At 39.8% G+C, this 19,580-nt stretch overlaps 1 protein-coding gene across 2 annotated transcripts in view; it reads right to left on the bottom strand.

Moving 5' to 3' along the window:
• Positions 1–1,235: 1,235 nt before the first annotated feature.
• The window catches only part of SLC35B4 (solute carrier family 35 member B4), a 29,682-nt gene continuing 11,337 nt past the window's right edge, over positions 1,236–19,580 (bottom strand). For both annotated transcript variants that reach the window (XM_075208541.1, XM_075208543.1), the window contains 4 exons: positions 8,207–8,316; positions 5,493–5,568; positions 2,454–2,529; positions 1,236–2,087 (listed from right to left, as the gene is read on the bottom strand). In XM_075208541.1, coding sequence (XP_075064642.1) covers positions 1,841–2,087; positions 2,454–2,529; positions 5,493–5,568; positions 8,207–8,316 — 509 coding nt within the window. In that variant the 3' untranslated portion in view covers positions 1,236–1,840. The remainder of the gene's footprint in view (positions 2,088–2,453; positions 2,530–5,492; positions 5,569–8,206; positions 8,317–19,580) is intronic.

Below are 19,580 nucleotides of genomic sequence, written 5' to 3'. Positions count from 1 at the left end.
TAGTAAGCTTCTCAGTACAGTGGTTGTTTTATCAGTTTCTACAGCCATCTGTGAAGGAGCTTACATTCTAAATATAAGATACAATGTATACTTTAATGTGGTGTTTCTGTGTCTTGGGGGACAAAACACCAAGGGAGGGGGGTTATTGATTTGGCAGGGATGTGGTGCGTGGATATTGCGTGGCGCACATTGGCAGCAACTATGGTAGAAATCTCCACCCATTCGTCCTTGCACATCTATGGAATGTGAGGAAAAACAAGTGGAGATGTCTGACAAAATCTCTGTGCAAAGTGTTTAGGGAACGGCCGTGAGACATTTCAATGCTTATTGGATTTCCCTCTAAACATCTCATATTTTTAGCACATAGGTGAAAAGTATATAATACAACATTAAAAATATGTTATTTTCTTTATGCTGGCTCCTATAGATTCTTGTCCACCCCTGCTTTACGACCCTCCTTTAATTTAAACTTTTAAATTTTACTCCTTAAAAAACAAACGCTCGGTTGAGGTTCATTTAGATGTTTAAAAAGATGCTTAAAAAAAGTTTAAGTGAAGAGTCAAAGGGAGTTTCTTTAACTTCAAGTATCACAAATCTGTACTTGCATTGTTTTTATTCCAATGCTATTTGTTCATCTAAACATTATCAAATGCTCCCTGAAAGGTGAAAAAAGTGGTCCATGAAAACTATAGGACCATTACCAATACATCCAGAGCACTCATATAAAGCAGCAATACCGCCCCCCCAAAATAAAAAAAATAAATAAGAAAAAGAGCCAAGATAAACATCTAAATACCTATAAGGCAGAGTAACCATACATGTATATGCTAACATATGTGTGGAGTAGTTGGAACGGGATGCAGTTATGCATGACTCCATGCCGTAATTATGCCACGCTATATATATATATATATATATATATATATATATATATATATATATATATATATTATATATAATTTTACACACATACTACTATGTAACGAATAATACTGACCATTTCCAATTAAATAAGAGGAGTAATCCTAGTAATGCAAATGTGTATACACGTGCTGAAGCCATGATAGCCGTGTCTAAAGAACCAGCAACGTTACATTAATAGAGGGGACTTCTTACCTATGTACTGTATGCAGCAGAACCATGATCTCGTAGCCCCATGCTCTATCTTCATTACAGATATTCGTTAACAGTTTACGTAAAATACTATAAAAGTAACAATACTCACAGAAAAAAAATAAAATCTAAATAAGAATGTAATATGCACCTTTACCCAAACATTGACATGGAAAAATGACTGCACATACATCCCCAAGCACCAACCCTACATAAAGGAATTTAAAATGTAAGGTAAAATAAGGAGTAACTTGATTAGTCATTCAAACAAAACCAATCTCTCTCAGACGGTTCAATCTACAATATGTGTGCTCTCTCAGGTCACCCCTGATTTCACTTTATCCAGTTGCACAATAACTGGTTACTTTTTTTTTCTTTCTATTTATAAAAAAGTCGAATTTAAAATCCTGAAACTGAATTCCAAGGAGTAAATGTGTGAAGCTCCGATTTCTGTAAGTCGCCAGAAATTGGCGACTTTGCAGGGGTAATTTAAAGCATTAAATTTCCCCTGCAAAGTCACCGATTTGCGGCAACTTGCAGAATTCGGAGTTTCACACATTTACCCCCAAGAGCTGAAATGCAATAAACTTACATAATAGGCCCATTATTATCTACCTAGTGTCTTATCTCACAGTATCAAAATTGTACAGGTATCAACTACGGAGACGTAAAATACAAAACCCAGTATTGCACTCTGCAGGCTGCAGTATTCTGCATAAAATAACACCTAGTCTTCCTTTGTTTCCTTCGTGTACTTGGTGGGAGCAGTCTGGATGCCCTTCCACACCTCGGTGTACAACAGTGTACCCACAAAAACTAGAAAGGTGCCAATCCAGTGCCAGGTGGTAAAAGGATTATTAAAGTACAGAATAGAAAAGATAAGGCTGAGGAATTTTCGCAGTGTGACGACCAGGGTAACCGTGAGAGAGGGGCACTCTGTGGTAAGGATAAATACTCCGCGGATGCACGCATATCTTGAAAAAAAAGTGTTAAGGCAAACTGAAACATTGAAATGCTGATAAGGAAACACTACATTATATGCACTGAGCTGTTTCTCCCAAATGGGGGATTCATGAGCAATGCAGAGTACTAATGCAGTAGAGTACCAATGCAAAGAAAGTTATACTATTAAATCACACATATTTTAACCAAGCCCATTTTCACATCAGTGTTACAGGATGCTGGTGTGATCTATACCATATGTCATGCTTATTTTGAAAGGAAACACACAGTGACATTTTGCAAAAGCATTAACCAGGTGCACACCAGATCTACTTGTTGTTATCTCAGAGGTGAAGATGTAATACAGAACAGCTGGAGAATTTTTCTGACAAGGATACTGAGTAATAACATTCATGAGCAGATAAAACCACATGATCGGCATCTGGATTCCCATCAGCGGCAGCTTAAACGGTTCTGAAATAAAATTTAACATGGACAGTTCAATCGCACGAATAATGGTGTCAAGACAAATTAGGTGCGGATCACTTCATTATACAGAAGTACTTTGTGCTTTGTGGACAGACAAGTCTTAGATCACATCTCTTTCGAACTCTGCCACTAGGATTTCTTTTTAACATACATTCATGACAGTAATAGTACATTTAGAGTTCTAAATATACAATACTCAATCTGCATGATACTTTACAGTCACACTAAACAAGACAATTATTAATGATGTCTTTGTTCAAGTGTAAGTTACATCACACCTACAGAAAAATAGTGAGTGGTTGTATACCATATGCAAAAAACAACTGGCACATACACAAACCCACATAACTCACCACACTTCTATTTCCTTGGAGATTTAAGCAATATCCCTTTAAAGGGAAATAAGTACATAAGTTTTAATGGTCATCTAGATTTTCACTTTTCAATGCTAAACTATTTCAGATCTGCCAGTTTCACACATTTGATCCCTCTTATTTCTTAACACAATACTATCACCTTCATAGTTTAGATTAAATTGAAAACTTAAAATTTTAAAGAATTGATATAGTTGGCTTATTATGCAGCATGAGACTCACATTTTTAAACTATCTAAGAAAAACACTGTTTTGTCGCATCATTCAAAATGTAGATGGATTATTAGGTCTTCAATACCAGAACCCGCAATCTGCATTTGACACTGCTGACCACACTCTCCTCATACAAACGCTACAATCCCTAAGTCTTGAAGGCACTGTCATATTCTGGTTCTCATCCTACCTATCTAATCGCTCTTTCAGTGTTAATTTCTCTGCTAGGTCCTCTGCTATTCTCTATCTACACCACTTCTCTTGGAAAACTAATACGTTCCTTTGGATTTCAGTATCATCTCTATGCAGATGATGCACAAATTTATCTATCCTCTCCTGATCGTTCACCATCTGTGTTGTCTCGCGTTACTGACTGTCTTTCTGCCATTTCATCTTGGATGTCTTCTCGCCAACTCAAACTCAATATTTCAAACACTGAATTAATAATATTCCCACCCAAATACAAAAGCATCCCGTCTGACATTTCTGTTGATAATATGACCATAAATCAAGCTCGCTGCCTAGGTGTAATTCTTGAGTTACAACTATGCTTTGTTCCCCACATCGACTCTATATTTAAATCATGTTACATACATCTAAAAAACCATTTACAGAATACACACATATCTCACTGCAAAAAACCTTTAATTCATGCGCTCATCATCTCCTGCATTGACTATTGCAATTCCCTCCTTACTGGTCTTCCCAAAATCAGACTCAAACCCCTACAATCTATTTTGCACGCAGCGGCTAGATTGATTTTCCTTGCAAACAGTTCTTCCTTTGCAGTCACTCTGCCAGTCTCTACATTGGTTGCCTGTTTTTCAAAGAATCCAATATAAAATTCTTCTACTAGCATACAAGGCCATCAACAAAATTGCACCAACATATATCTCCTCACTTGTCTAAAAATATATCCCATCTCGTCACCTCCGTTCTGCACGAGATCTGCATCTTGCTTCCACTCTCATCACATTCACCCATTCCAGGTTACAGGACATTTTTTGCGGGATGCACCGACTTTGTGAAATTCCCTCCCTTGCACAGTAAGACTTTCCTCTGGTCTTAAAGCATTCTCTGAAAATCCAACTCTTCAGACAAGCTTATAATATTCCCCAATCAACATCTTAATCTCCCTAGGTTACCTTATTACCACCCTCTACACAGCCAACACAAGACAACAACCGTCTGACCAACACTGCTATGTGACTAATCACACATCCCACTCAATACTTTTTACCTTTGCAATCTAGCTGATCCAATGTGCAATATGTAGCATGTGCCCTTGTGTTTCAACTCCCATTGTTCCATAGATTGTAAGCTTGCGAGCAGGGCCCTCTTACCTGTCTGTCTGTATGTATTACCCAGTATTGTTTTATTAATGTTTGTTCCCAATTGTAAAGTTCTATGGAAGTGTTGATGATGATACCTCTTTATCTATGCTAATAATCAAGATACTTTAAAATTTAATGAGGATCATTTGCCAACAATGAAACTTACACTAGGCAGTATATCTACATTTGCGCAACTATGCCAATTTTTATGGTTTTGCACGCTCACAAGTGCAATTCTCCTCTCGGTATTCATCTGTTCTGGTATTTTTCTGGAAATGGCCTAACAATTTGTGAATAGCGCATGGATAATTAAATGCACATAAGGCAGAACAGTAAAACTTTAATATATTGTTATCTCCACCCTCCTTATTTTACCTTTGATATTTTGCTCATAACATACTGCTTGCATCATCCTATTTTAGTTAATTTACTTTAGCCCATGAAAATAAGGGACGCAAGAGCTTTAATTTATGTGTGTCAACATATGAAACTTTAGTAAATCGGATGCAGTTATATGTGCTGCTGCTTCTGAGTCTTCCGTTGACGTCCTTCGCTATTACTTTGTTTTCTGGATAAAATCGGGACCTACATAATATTTTGACAACAGATTGTTTGTTTCTTTTTCAGTGAAAATGCCCAGAACAGATTGCAGCATCTTTTCATTGCTCTCTCTATGTAAAAAATATTTGTTTTAAAAAGGTACAAGAGATCTTTGCTAGTTAAGACAAAGTTCAAAAGGCTTTCAGAGGTGCTGTGAGAAAGTGAAGAAGGAGGTGTCCACAAACTCACCAGCCCTCCTCCTCAGTATTACAAACTTCTCCTCATGTAGCAAATGGAGGAGCTTCAAGACTGTCTGCAGGAATATGCAAAATAAACACAAACTCTGTAAGTGAAGCTTAAATGTTAATGATGCTCTAATTGAAATGCATAAACTGTTAGTAACAAATATCAAATTGGTTCCTGTTGTACTTCAGCTTTATGAACCTGTAATATGTATTTAAGCACTGACATAACTCTTTATACTCACCACTCTGAGTGAACATAATTGCATGATTATAGATGTCCGGGGCAAGAAGCAGGAACCCTGGCAGTGGTAACGCATGCTGGAGGAAAGAAGATCAACAGGGAAAAGCAAAATCATTATCTAGCTTCAACTTCGCTAAAATATCATGGTTAAGGTGTCCTTACTCTTGAAAGTTCATCATCTAAAACTGACATGATAACAGTCAGCTACATAAGTGTTATAATAATAACGAATGCCAGTGAAAACGGTGTTCTAGTATTTGCTAGACGAGTACCCAGATTTAGGACGGGAATTTTAATTTCTTGAGATAAAATTAAAGAAATCAAGAACAGTGTTTAATCCAATTTGCAGCATTTTAATATAAGTGTTCCTCAGGAAGTTAGTGCCTACATGTCTCATTATGTATATGTTGATAAAATCACCTTTATTAACCAAAAAAAGTCAGAATTATCAAAGTTGCCTATTAACTGACACTACATACTTTCAGTGTATCCCCTAAAAAGGAAACCCTGCTTTATTAAATATAATCTGGCAAATTAGAAAGGATGATACACACTTTCAATTCAGGTAGGCGATATACACTAATTGCTACAACACATGCAAAGGTGCATCTATTGAACAACAACGAAGACCAGAATAGCCCATTGTGGAGCAGAGATTCTTAACCTGACTAGAGGCTGCAATATTAGGCAATTATTAGCAGGCATGTCCATAAATGCAGCCCCAAGATTACTTACAGTCAAGTCCATAAATATTGGGACATCGACACAATTCTCATATTTTGGGCTCTATACACCACCACAATAGATTTGAAATGAAACTAACAAGATGTGCTTTAACTGCAGACTTTCAGCTTTAATTTGAGGGTATTTACATCCAAATCAGGTGAACCGTGTAGGAATTACAAAAGGTTTCTCTATCTGCCTCCCACTTTTTAAGGGACCAAAAGTAATGGGACAGTCGACTCAAAAGCTATTTCATGTACATGTGTGGGCTATTCCCTCGTTATTTCATCATCAATTAGGCAGGTAACAGGTCTGGAGTTGATTCTAGGTGTGACATTTGCATGCATTTGGAATCTGTTGCTGTCGGCTCTCAATATCATTGAAGCAAGCCATCATTAGGCTGAAAAATCAAAACAAACCCATCAGAGAGATAGGAAAAATATTAGGTGTGGCCAAATCAACTGTTTGGAACATTCTTAAAAAGAAAGAACGCACAGGAGAACTCAGCAACTGTAGGGTATGACAGAAGAATTTTTTCCCTGGGGAAGAAAAACCCCTTCACAACAGTTGGCCAAATCAAGAACATTCTCCAGAAGGTAGGTGTATATGTGTCAAAGTCAACAATCAAGAGAAGACTTCACAAGAGTGAATAAAGAGAGTTCACCACAAGATGTAAACCATTTGTGAGCCACAAAAACAACATCTAAAAAAGCCATTACAGTTCTAAAACAACATCCTATGGACAGATGAGACAAAGATCAACTTGTACCAGAGTGATGGGAAGAGAAGAGTATGGAGAAGGAAAGGCACTGCTCATGATCCAAAACATACCACCTCATCAGTGAAGCATGGTAGTGGTAGTGTCATGGCGTGGGGATGTATAGCTGCCAATGGAACTGGTTCCCTTGTATTTATTGATGATGTGACTGCTGACAAAAGCAGCAGGATGAATGCTGAAGTGTTTCGGGCAATATTATCTGCTCATATTCAGTCAAATGCTTCAGAACTCATTGGACAGTGCTTCACAGTGCAGATGGACAATGACCCGAAGCATACTGCAAAAGCAACCAAAGAGTTTTTAAGGCTAACAAGTGGAATGTTATGCAATGGCCAAGTCATTCACCTGACCTGAATCCAATTGAGCATGCATTTCACTTGATGAAGACAAAACTGAAGGGAAAATGCCCCAAAAACAAGCAAGAACTGAAGACATTTGCAGTGGAGGCCTGGCAGAGCATCACCAGGGATGAAACCCAGCATCTGGTGATGTCTATGCCTTCCAGACTTCAGGCTGTAATTGACTGCAAAGGATTTGCAACAAAGTATTAAAAAGTAAGTTTGATGTAGGATTGTTTAGTTTGTCCCATTACTTTTGGTCCCTTAAAAAGTGGGAGGCACATATAGAAACCGTTGTAATTCCTACACTGTTCACCTGATTTGGATGTAAATACCCTCAAATTAAAGCTGAAAGTCTGCAGTTAAAGCAAATCTTGTTAGTTTCATTTCAAATCCATTGTGGTGGTGTTGGTGTAGAGAGCCCAAAATATGAGAATCGTGTTGATGTCCCAATATTTATGGACTTGACTGTAGATCGGACTGACTGCACTAACAGGTCCCAATGTAAATCAGATGTGGTGTGATTACTTGGCCTGACCACTAAACATCCAGATTTATGCTAGTATGGGTGGACAAACTAGACAAGCAGAGCAGCAGGATTGGTCTAAGTGTTGCCCTCAAACAATTTCTTAAGCCAAGGCAACAAATTACAGAGTAGACAGACACTGCCATTAAAATCCCATGACAGTGTCTGGATCACAATGTATAACTCACTGCAACTCATTCATACATGGGTTTATTGAAAAATAAATAAATAAACAAAAACGAAAAAACAAACAAACAGTTTTCCTTAGGGTTCTTCTTTAAGAATCCTGTGATTACCACATACCACAGTGTGAAATGCTTGTGTTCCAAGTTACATGCAGTTGGTCTTACGTTATAAAATAATGCTTCCTTAGAATGCTTCCCATATTGCTTATAGAGTGTTTCCTGGAAGATCCCCATTCTGGCTGACAGTAGAAGGGCTAAGGTCAGAGCAGCAATACCTATGAAAAGCAGCAAAAAAAATTATTAAAGCAGAATTCCTCAAAGCCACAACTGTGCACATTTTTCACTAAGTTACATCACTTGGGTTTATCAAAGTAGAATTTTAACAGGATGTTTAATGGCATTTTTTTAAAAAATCTAAATGGCAGTTTTATTGCTAATCTACCTTTAACTCCACCTCACTTTAAATTTATTTTTTTTAAATAATATGTTATTGAAGCTTTATATAACATAAGGGGATGGGAGGGGGAACAGAAAAGAGGAAAGGAATTGTGGAAGAGGAACGGGGGAAATGCACCGCATTCAATACCAATTAAGATATTATTTCAGTAATTCTGATCACAAGAGCGGGAGCAATAAGCTACTTGCTGACTAAGTAGCAGCACTTAATGGGGGCATGGACTGGAGTGGAAAGATAGAAAGGGGAGGGGCTAACCAGGGAACGTTGGTACAAGTACAAAGGAAAAGAAAAAGAGGAGAAGACAATAGGAGAACAGCGTTGAGTTCACTATACATTTATACAATAAGCTGCAGTGGCTGAGATGTCAAGGAGCAAAATAACCGGTCCAGGATTGCCAAGTTGACAAGAATAGACTGGGAAGGTCATGGATAATGCTAGTGATGTGTTCCAATTTATATGTCTGCCAAACATTATTGATAAAAGAGCTGTTATTGTAGGAGGTTCTTAATTTTTCTAATTCCGGACAATTAGGCATCTAGGTGCAGGAATATGGCCGGGGAGCTTCCAAATCAATCTGTGAACGCCAGGAGGCAGAACAGGCAAAAGGAAGGAGAGATGCAAGGGAAATTGCAGGGAGGACACCTTCTGTAAGAGCTCAGACACCTGCCTCCAAAAGGGCACATATTTAGGGAAGTACCACCAAACGTGAGACAGGGTGCCCCCGACTGCAATTCTGCCAGCAACAGTCAGTGAACGCAGGGTAAATTGTTTTCGGTCTTCACGGGACCAAGTACCATCGGAAGAAAAGCTTATATGCGGTTTCCTTAATCTGTGTACATATGAAGGATTTGGAGATTACTTCACAAATAGTTCAGTGTCAAGAGACTCTCCCATATCATCCGTTACGATGGGAGGCAGAGACGCTTTGGGTGGTAGATTATGATACATCATTAGTGAGTAAAAAAATGGAGAGGAGGACCTGTGAAGACAGAAAGTGTTGGAGGTAGTGATAAAAAGAAGAGGATGAAAGGCATATGCGATCACAAAGTTCTGAAATATATTGGGGAGAAGTTGTGCTTTGTCCAGTTAGTGAAGGCCTTTGTGTTGAGACCAGGTTGAAAAGCAGGGTTGAGCCAGAGGGATCATGCTTTTTAGGCTGTCTACTAGCTTTAAGGCATGGATACAATATTTACACACAGAAAGGGAAAAGCAGACCATTGGGGGGCTGCTGCAAAGTGGGTTAAATTTTGGGATCCAGCCAGTAGAGGCTGTAGGGGGAGGACATATGTAAAAGATCTGCTTCCACATCCACCCACAACCTGGTGTGGGGGTAAGTATGTGCTAGAACCACTTGAGTGAGGTGTGCTGATCAATAATTCTTATGGAGACAGGGAAGACCCAGGCCTCACTCCTTAGATTGACGAAAAAGGACCTTCTTGCAGACCCTCAGATGTCTTCCTGACCATATAAATCCGGAGATACTGGATTGGATGTCTGAGAATAGAGGAAGGGACTCAGACGGGCAAAGTCTGGAACAGACAGAGTAGTCGAGGGATTAGGTTCTATCTAACAGCAGCAACTCTGCCTACCTGGGAAATAAAGGTAGCCAGGTATTCAAATCACACTTTAGGGTGGCAAACAAGGGGGGAGGGGGGTGGAGTTAGCTGCAAATAATTTGTCATAAAGTTTGGTTAGGGTGATTGCCCAGATATTTGATTTTTTTCAGGTTGTCAATGAAACTTAAAGGTAGCTTGTAAATGTTGTTCAATATTAGGAGGGAGGTTGAGGGCAAGGGCCTCCGTTTTATCAGAGTTTACATGAAAGTGTGATAACTGCTCGTAGTGTCTAATCTCTGCCATTAGGTATGGAATTCATACATCAGGGTAGGGTGAGTAGGACATCATCCACATAGAATGCAAGTCTAGACCCTTGTGAACCGTTAGTGATGCCGGAGATGTTTGGATTGTTCCGAATTCTGGTTGCAAGACACGTTTCGTCCTGTAACACCAGGACTTCATCAGGAGTCCTCTGCTCCTGATGAAGTCCTGGTGTTACAGGACGAAACGCGTTGAGCTGTATCTTCTGGCGTTCTGCGCTAGTTCCATTACCTCATGTGAGTGTTTTTATTAAATTTTTTATTAAATTTTGGATTTATACCAACATATCTTCCTTTCTCAATCTGATTCATTTCCGCCAATTGAGTGAGGTTGGGATTGAGAATTCAACTACTGGGCATATATGATAACCTGCAATCAACAATTCTTTTGAGATGTGAAAATTCTCATTTATATCTGGTACGCAGACTCTTTTACTTGCACTTATATGGGTGTTACATTATTTGTATCTGGGATCTTGGTTCCATACACCTTATAGAGCCCTGGTGGTTTATGGTGTATTATCCCCATTATATGCAATTCTGGCAGTACGGTGTCACACTATGTTTGCCTTTTTTACATTTATTTGCTGATTGATGGAGACTTGGAGGATTATGAATATAGCAGAAGCTACTCCATTTTCTCGGTGAAACCTACGGCTGCTTACCTAACGGTACGCATGGTATTATTTATCCCCCCTTTTTTAATCAATACTACACTATGAGGCGCCCTTCCTGTTTTCTATTTCAGTAATTTCTACGGTCCAGACCAACCATCTGGCTTCAGGCTTTCAAGGCTGCCACTCTTACATGAGTCAAGTGATATTTGATGTGGACTTTTTGATTTGGGATTAATGGTATGTACATATTCTGTTGAGACAATTGATTTAACAGATACGCTGTGGTGATTAGCGCCAATTTATATCTTTGTGTCTACTACAAAATATATATATATATATATATATATATATATATATATATATATATATATATATATTTTAAAGGCACCATGCTCCGCAATTAGGGAGTGTAGCTACTGTGGTATAGGTCTGGGAGACTGTTCCAGTTATAATTGTGAATCTTCCCTGTTCGTCTAGAAGGTTGTGGACTCCACAGTAAAGGGAACAGTGGTGTTTTAAAATGACTGTTCCACATGTTTTCCAGGCTTCATTTTAATTTTAAAGTGTCATAGTAGAACAGTTGTTTTCCAGGCACGTCACATATTTATTTTTACACTAAGAACAAATGCTTTGACTCTCAAGTCTATTACTATTTATCATCTAAACAAGATATACTAAAATTTTGTAATTTCTGAAAGGTGAACTGAACAGCTTCCCTGCAGAAATAAAGGTCACCTGTTTTAACGGTATAACAGTTGTCTCCATATCAACTAGCTGACTGTCCTGCATTTTAAAAAGGAGTAGCAGTGACCTGTTTCTATTCTGAAAATTGTGTCAGCACTTTCTGAGGACGAAGACATTTCTAGTCCTGGCTGTCACAGTATACTAAGATAGTGTCAAGTCTCATACCTTTCCTGGCACCCCAAATTCAGTACACAGTGCTCATAATGAGCACTATTGTTCGGCTTCCTCATTTGAAGTGGAGAAACTGCAATTATGTCACAATTACTCACCCTGGCACAGGGCAGTCTCCAGGCTATGCAGTAATAACTTGTATCGGATGTACAGGTTAACACTATCAAATTTAGATAAACTACATCTAATAGAAACTATTAGATACTTATTGCAAGTAATCATTTAGGGGGGTATTCAATTGTCCGCGGGTTCGAGCGCGGAAAAACTATTACCGTTAATACGGTAATCTCCTGCTGGATTTCAGCTTGCAGCTCCCTGAGCTGCGAGCTGAAATCCAGCGAGTAAATTACCGTATTAACGGTTTTTCCGCGCAGGATTACCGAAATAAAAATTTCAACAAACAAACCAGGATCTCTCAAAGTTAAATATAATAACTATATTAAAAAAATAAAAAAATGACACACTTGCATTTATTTTGAATTAAAAAAGACCTGGCATTGGTCTATTTGAGAGCAAAGCTGATTACATCTACTGGTAACTTAACAGGCATGCAGAAACTGTGTAAAAGGTTGTATATTGTGGGAGCAGCTAACAAGATTCACATAACCTTATTACATTCACAAAAGATGGCATTGTGCGGACTAGTCTACACACTGCAGGGCAATGCTAATTTGTAGGAGTCTTAGGGAATTGGCAAAAAACTGTGTCCTCCTGTAGTATAATCATGATTACATTTTTAACCAGCTGTACAAAACAGTTATTAAATATATAGTGTGTGTTTTACCCACATGGTACTAAGATTGATGTTAACCAATACAGTCATGTTCACACATTGTTACCAATGGAATATGCAACATTTATTGCTACTGTCTATATGTAAATAGATGTACATCAAGAAGGGAAATGGCTTTAAAAAAAGTATTGCAGCTCTAGAGAACTATTGTTTGGGTGCAGGACTATCCCCTTCATAGCTGCTTCTTAAGGTCTCAACCATGCATGATGAATGGGGCCTCAACTGGGAAAAGATAATGGTGCAGCACGACTCTTATTAAAAAGTTAAGCAGCATTATTTTACCAATTCATTACTTATATTTTTGAACATTTATGATCATAAACCATCTGCAAAGCTGCAAATCTGTGCAACTAAGACTTTTGCATTTTTATCTACAGTAGAAATAGCAGATCTGTTGCTGGCTATAGCAGTGTGCTGGGGGTATTTGTCTGTGTTTGTTCCTTTTAGGAAAACCCCACCCTTTCATGCACCTGATATAGCCTATAAATTGATTTGAGCAACTTCCATTTTCTTTATTTGTCTGAGAGGCATGTTGGTGTCAGTAGCTGAGGGGGAGTGCTGACATTGGATTGCTATTTGGAGGCTTCTGTGGTACCTCTTTGGTAAGTTAGCTCTCAATTTAAAAACACATATGTATGGCCCAAATATATGGGACTCTCATTGTTTAGAGTAGGACCACCCTATTAGCAAAAGCACTGTGGAGTGGTGGGTAGCTTCAACATACATTTGCAAATGTGTGCAACTGAGACTTTTGCATTTTTATCTACAGTAGAAATAGCAGATCTGTTGCTGGCTATAGCAGTGTGCTGGGGGTATTTGTCTGTGAAGCTGCAAATCTGTATCTGGTTGTGGAATCAAAATTTCTGAAACCCTTTAAGAACCTTGAACATCTGGAGACATCATTCCATATTATACTTGGAAAAGAACACAGAGTTATGCTGGGTACACATCTATGCAATTATCGAGCAGTTCACATGATTCATGACCGTTTGCAATGTTCAGACATTGCAAAAGTGTGTACGCCCCCCCAATCATGTTTTATTGTACTGTGGAAGTTGAATAATTGAATGAAGTCGTTCTAAATGAATAAATATTAATTGTAATATTTTTCCATGCGATTGCAATTAGTACGCTATGTCATAAGAGTTAATCATGCAATCGCACAAGTAAACAAGCAAATGCACTTACATACATTTATAAAATAGTCCACTTCAATAAAGTTCCAGCACATATTCTTTTATATTTAAATGTAATAGACTTAGAGGTTAATATAATGTTAAAACTACATTAAAAGGCATATTGGGCTCAGGATATAGGAAATATATCATGTTTAGTGTCATAATAATCTTACCATCAGGAATCCCCTATCGGTTAAGCGATTGCTTCCAGCGATTACTAGTTATGGAAGATATATGATTAATGCTCAAAATGATACAGTGCTTGGAATGCTTATAGGTTTGTTTGAACCAGTATTTCGGCGGGCTCCTCAGGCAAGACACATATGTAGCACTTTGAGCGAGTTGCCTCCACCCTTGGAGAGCATCGTTTGAATCAACCTATGACTTGCATTGTATGGGACTGCTCTAAGTCCTGAGCCAATGAAGAACCTTCTTAGTGTTATCTGTGCATAATTGTGACATCATTGTATTTCATCCTAAATCCAACCTGTAAATAAGAAAGCTGAATGATGGGCCAGGGGCTATTTAACTGCAGCTACAGGACTGAAGCTGTACCTGGACCTAGGGGGCATTAGCGTAATGTATCGGTATACTTTGTTTACACTTTCTTGTATTTTGTTATAATGCAACATCACGTTATACTTTGTGATATTAAATCTCTTGTGCTTTGGAACCACATTATTCGCATCGGACAATATTTATTGGTAGCGACAATACTAACATAACAAATCACATCAGTTGATTTGGTTTTCTATACTTCCTAAAAATCACTCAACGATGTTGGGCAAATATAGAAGTATGTTTACATTCACGACCAGCAGTGTAGGCAGAGTCACAATGTTTTCAGCAAATGGTTATGAGCCATGAAATTCAGAGGGTAAATTGCGTAGGTGAGTACACGCGAATTAGCATACTCATCTGTACTTTCAATCTTTTGTGAAATCGTTACAGAAATCGCATCTGAAATAAGATTGCATAGATGTGTACCCAGCTTTAGTTTGAATTTATATACTTTTGTATTTACTACTTGTAAAATAGTAGTAAATACTTGTATCTTGTAAATGTTACAAGTGGCAAGCTTTTCAGTTAGGTAAATGGTGCATTAATGAGAAGGAGATAAACTATAGCTGCATCCTTGGTAGCTCTAGTTCTGGACATTTAGTGTCCGTGTCCGAGATGTTGTGTTAGTGGGCCACAGTGACCAGAGTTACACGATCCACCTGTAGCTATGAAAAAAACCCAAAACCTGTTGGATTAGGGTTGGAACTACAGGGAAGGTATGATCTAGTGGCAGGCGGGATGTTGGGCTGATCCTTCTGACTGCTCTCCAAGTCCTACATAAATGCTAGAAACTATTACAGATAAAGCAGACAAGCATGAAAAGAAATGTTGTGCTCGATCTGTTGGCATATTAAATGCAAGAAGAAGAAAACATGTGTAAACATGTACCATGTTTACACGTCTCATTCAGATGATGCAATGTCTGCCAATTATGAAGCTCAATGTACAATTAATATTAAAGGGAACTATCGGAGCACAGTCTGTGGAAGCCAATATAATTGCATTGGCAGATCCTAGGGACATGAGAGATGACGAAAAAGGGTTGGAAATCAACGGAGTAGATATAACAGTTAAGGGAGATAGTCAAACTAACATACACTGCAGGTATGAGTTATCGGCTCATTAAAAAAGCAACTCACTATTTGAAAAGGATGATAATGCCGATACTGGGTGGAGCAGTAGGAAATACTGTTTTGGGGTGACTGTGTTGCTAGGTCAACTAGAGGCGATAGGACTGCTGCAGAACATATAGTAAACCATTTGTCCAGTTCAGCTACACAAAACAAGAGCAACATTCTGTAAATGTTACAAGAAAGCAGTTTAGTGATCTACTGAACATAGTAGTCCAGAGATTTGGAAATGATGAAAGGCGTAGGTAGAAGATAAGAACTAAAACAAAGAATATAGTGCAACACCAGCTGCAGACAAAAACAAAACGTTATGCAGATTTGTCCCACAGCCTATACAATGAGGCAGGTCTAATGTAGATGGAACAGAAGCGAGATCTGTAACAGGACTAATACCCATAGGTTTCACTGAAAATATATTGAGAGTACAGAACACATTTTAACCTTAGTGGACACTGGGAAAGATGTGACAGTGATAAATACTAACCCTCAGTTCACGGGGGACAGATGTATTAGTGAATGGGAATGGTGAACAGTTGTTAAAGGGTGAGCATTTTCTTTGGGGTCAGGGCTACAATGATCAGAGCAGTCAAATCTATAACAAGAGCATAAGGAAGAAGGACACCCCTAAACATACCACAACCACCCACTCTCAACCAATACATCTTACCTGGGTGACACATATAAATATCGACCAAGCCTGACAAGCTGGAAACTAACAGTGGTCTTCAGAGGTGTCACTTCTATCTGCTGTAGTTCCTGACATAGTGATCACCATTGAGGAAATCATGCACAACACAGGGCAATGGAATACAGTCAGATTAGAAGGGCCAAAGTGGGTTCATTTTCAGACCAGAGAGGACATGTTTCTGTTGATCTGGGATTTAAACTTTGGAATGGTGAAGTAGGTACAAGAATTTCAGTTGCAGGACCATTTTAATTAAATTGATCCTACCCGATACTGGCAGGGGCAATCTAGTCCAGGTAGATATCTTGGCCCGAAGATAACTGAATCAATATTTAGAGAGAGACATTCAGTGGGCAAATTTGTAAGCCATATTTCTAGGTATTTAAATTTTACCTTCCACTGCAACGGGCGGGACACAGCAGCAATCTCTGGGAACCCCCCACCAATGAGGAAAATGCTAGACTTAGACCAGTTTATCCTTAGGCCAGAGAAGCCACCAAATTCATCCACCAGGTGCAAAAGCGTTACTAGGGATGCCTTTGCGTCTTGCAGAAAAAGAAGTCTACCCCGTCTCCAGCCCTGAGTCCACGAACTTCAGGATGTGCACGTATTGAACATGCCAGGGGCTCTATTGCAATGGCAAACAGGGCTGGAGAGGGGGCACCCCTGCCAAGCGCAGATGGGGAAGAGGTGTGGCCATTTACACAAACTCTGGCCACTGGGGCTGAATACAACAACCTCACCCAGTACAAGAATCTAGGACCAATACCGACTCTATACATGACTGCCCACAAGTACTCCCATTTTAGAGATTTAAATGTTTTAGCAACGTCTAGAGATACAATCACTGCCCCATTCCCGAGACCACCAGGCATCTGTAGATGGGTATAATAGCGACAAAGGTTGAAGGCCATAGACTTCCCTGGCATAAACACCATCTGGTCTCGGTGGATCAGCTGAGCAATAACAATATCAGCAGCGGGTCCTTGCCTGGCTTGGGGATGACCACTATTCCTGCTTCAGACATGGCTGGCAGCAGAGCGGCTGCCTCAAAATAAATTGTTTGAATATTCCGCCGTGTTAAAACTATTACTGTTATTACGGTAATAGTAAGCTGGATTTCAGCCCGCGGCTCAGGGAGCTGCAAGCTGAAATCCAGCGAGAAAACTACCGTAATAACGTTTTTTACGTGCACTAGCACCGTAATAACTGTAATAGTGCGCGGAGCGCGAGATTTTCTGCGTTTCCGCCGACAATTGAACATGCCTCCTAGAATTTGTTACAGTGCTCAAATAACGTAGGGATAAAGAAGGCGACACATTTTTTGTATAGCTCCATGGGCAGTTCATCCACTCCCGGGGACTTGTTACATGGAGAAGATGCTATGGCAGCCTCAATTTCCTCTACAGTAATGAGGGCCTCCAGGGAATCCACAAACTACAACGAGAACCTGGGGAGACGCACTTGGGACAGATTGCCATTTAATTTGGGTGTGGAATAGGCCGCCCTTGAGGCATATTAATCCTCATATTAGGCTCGGAATACTATGGCAATATTCTTAGTCTGAAATTGAGTAGTCCCTGACCAGTTAGAAATGGCAGTCCGTTTTAGTTTGTAATTCCGTTCTGGCCAAGTATGCCATGAGGCTTCCACTCTTGTCCCCATGTACATACATAATGTATTTAGAACAGAGGAGCCTATGTGCAGATTTATCTAGCAGATCATCCATCAAGTTTTTCTGCGCATGTAATTGTTAGGAACTCCCAAGTCAGTACAGTGAAACTCGGGAACTACTCAGAAGGCCAGGTGTTCGCTGGAGCCCCTAGTGGTGGGGACAGACTGGGCTGCGGGCCGACCGAGGGTCGAGTAGCGTATACTGACTTAAAGGAGTTTCCCAGGAGTGATTGATGGACTGTATATAAGAGAAATCCAAGGTCCAAAGGTCACAGGCACAGATGCAATATCCAAGGGCAAGCGAAGGGTCAAACTCACAGGCAAAGAAGCAAAATCTGAATTCCAGGCAAAAGGTCAAGGTCAGAAGAGAAGGGTCACAGGTCCAATAACAAGCAGGGGTCAAACACGGGTGATCAAATCTAAGGTAGCAGGAACCTAAACGGATAGTACAAGCAGGCAGCAGGACTGAGGACAGAACGCTATAACCGGCAATGAGGCATCAGCCCTCATTGGCTCTGGGCTGCATTTAAGGCAATCACAAACAGAGCCACAGTTGCAGACAAATTGCCAGATACTAAAAGGCCAATCAGGGCTTAGCCCTGAATCTCACACCTGCAGGCTAAAGACTGCTAATTCAGCCACAGGCTCAATCTAACTATTAGTCCCTAATGCGCAGGCGCGCCTGGCTGCAGTGACGAGCTGGAAGGAAGTGACGTCCCGGTAGTCATAGCGACGGCCGGGACCGACAGGATGCGAGCCGCGGCGGCTGTGAGTACCGCCGTGGCTCGTGACGGTAATCAAGTCAGCCGATCGGCAGGAAGTCTTGTTAACAAATATACCTGCTCCAAATTCTGGCAGCCCTGATCTAATTTTGATTCCTCTGCCCTGGAGGACCTCTTTTGCCCCTCAACCCGATTAACCAGCGTACCAGAGAGGAACACTTTAAAGGCATCCCAGAGGACCGGTGGACTGACTGTGTCACCACCAGGTCACCACCCACTCACATAAGGGTCAGCCAAAATGGGTTACGTTTCCAAAATCTAATTACGGAGTCAGGGACCAAGGCCGCAACCAGCAGAACCGGGGAGTGATAAGATATTCCCCTAGAAAGGTACCCAACCTCTCTAACCAGTGGGGTCAATCTGTTGGATATCAGGGCCAAATCTATATGAGAAAAGACATTGTGGGATAAGGAGTAGAAGGAGAATAACCTTTAGGAGAGATACCGAGACCTCCAAATATCTATTAGTCCCATATCCGTTACTAATTTGTCAAATGAAGAAGGACCATTATTTACTGCATCAGTTTAATTGTGAAATGCTGACAATTGCTAACCTAAGTGACCCTCCCTGTGTATCCCTATGATCATCCGACGTCACTGGAACTCTCCTGAGTTGTCAATTATGTCTAATAGATGTTTATTGTTCTTATTTGTTACCATTACCAACCCCAAGATATCCCTCCAAAATCTCCTTTAGGACCTTTCTTTATTTGTGACCCAACTATAAAGTTAATGCTTCCAAGTCAGAAATCCTTGACATAAATATCCCTCCCATGCAACTACCACACCTGATAATCTAGCCTTGATTTTAAATGAGAAGCCCATAAACTTAAATACCTAGGAGAATATCTCACCAGATCCTACAACCAACT

The sequence above is a fragment of the Mixophyes fleayi genome, chromosome 4 (genome assembly GCF_038048845.1).
Source record: "Mixophyes fleayi isolate aMixFle1 chromosome 4, aMixFle1.hap1, whole genome shotgun sequence".
Classification (NCBI taxonomy): Eukaryota; Metazoa; Chordata; class Amphibia; order Anura; family Limnodynastidae; genus Mixophyes; species Mixophyes fleayi.
This window is presented reverse-complemented; position numbering and strand designations above follow the sequence as displayed.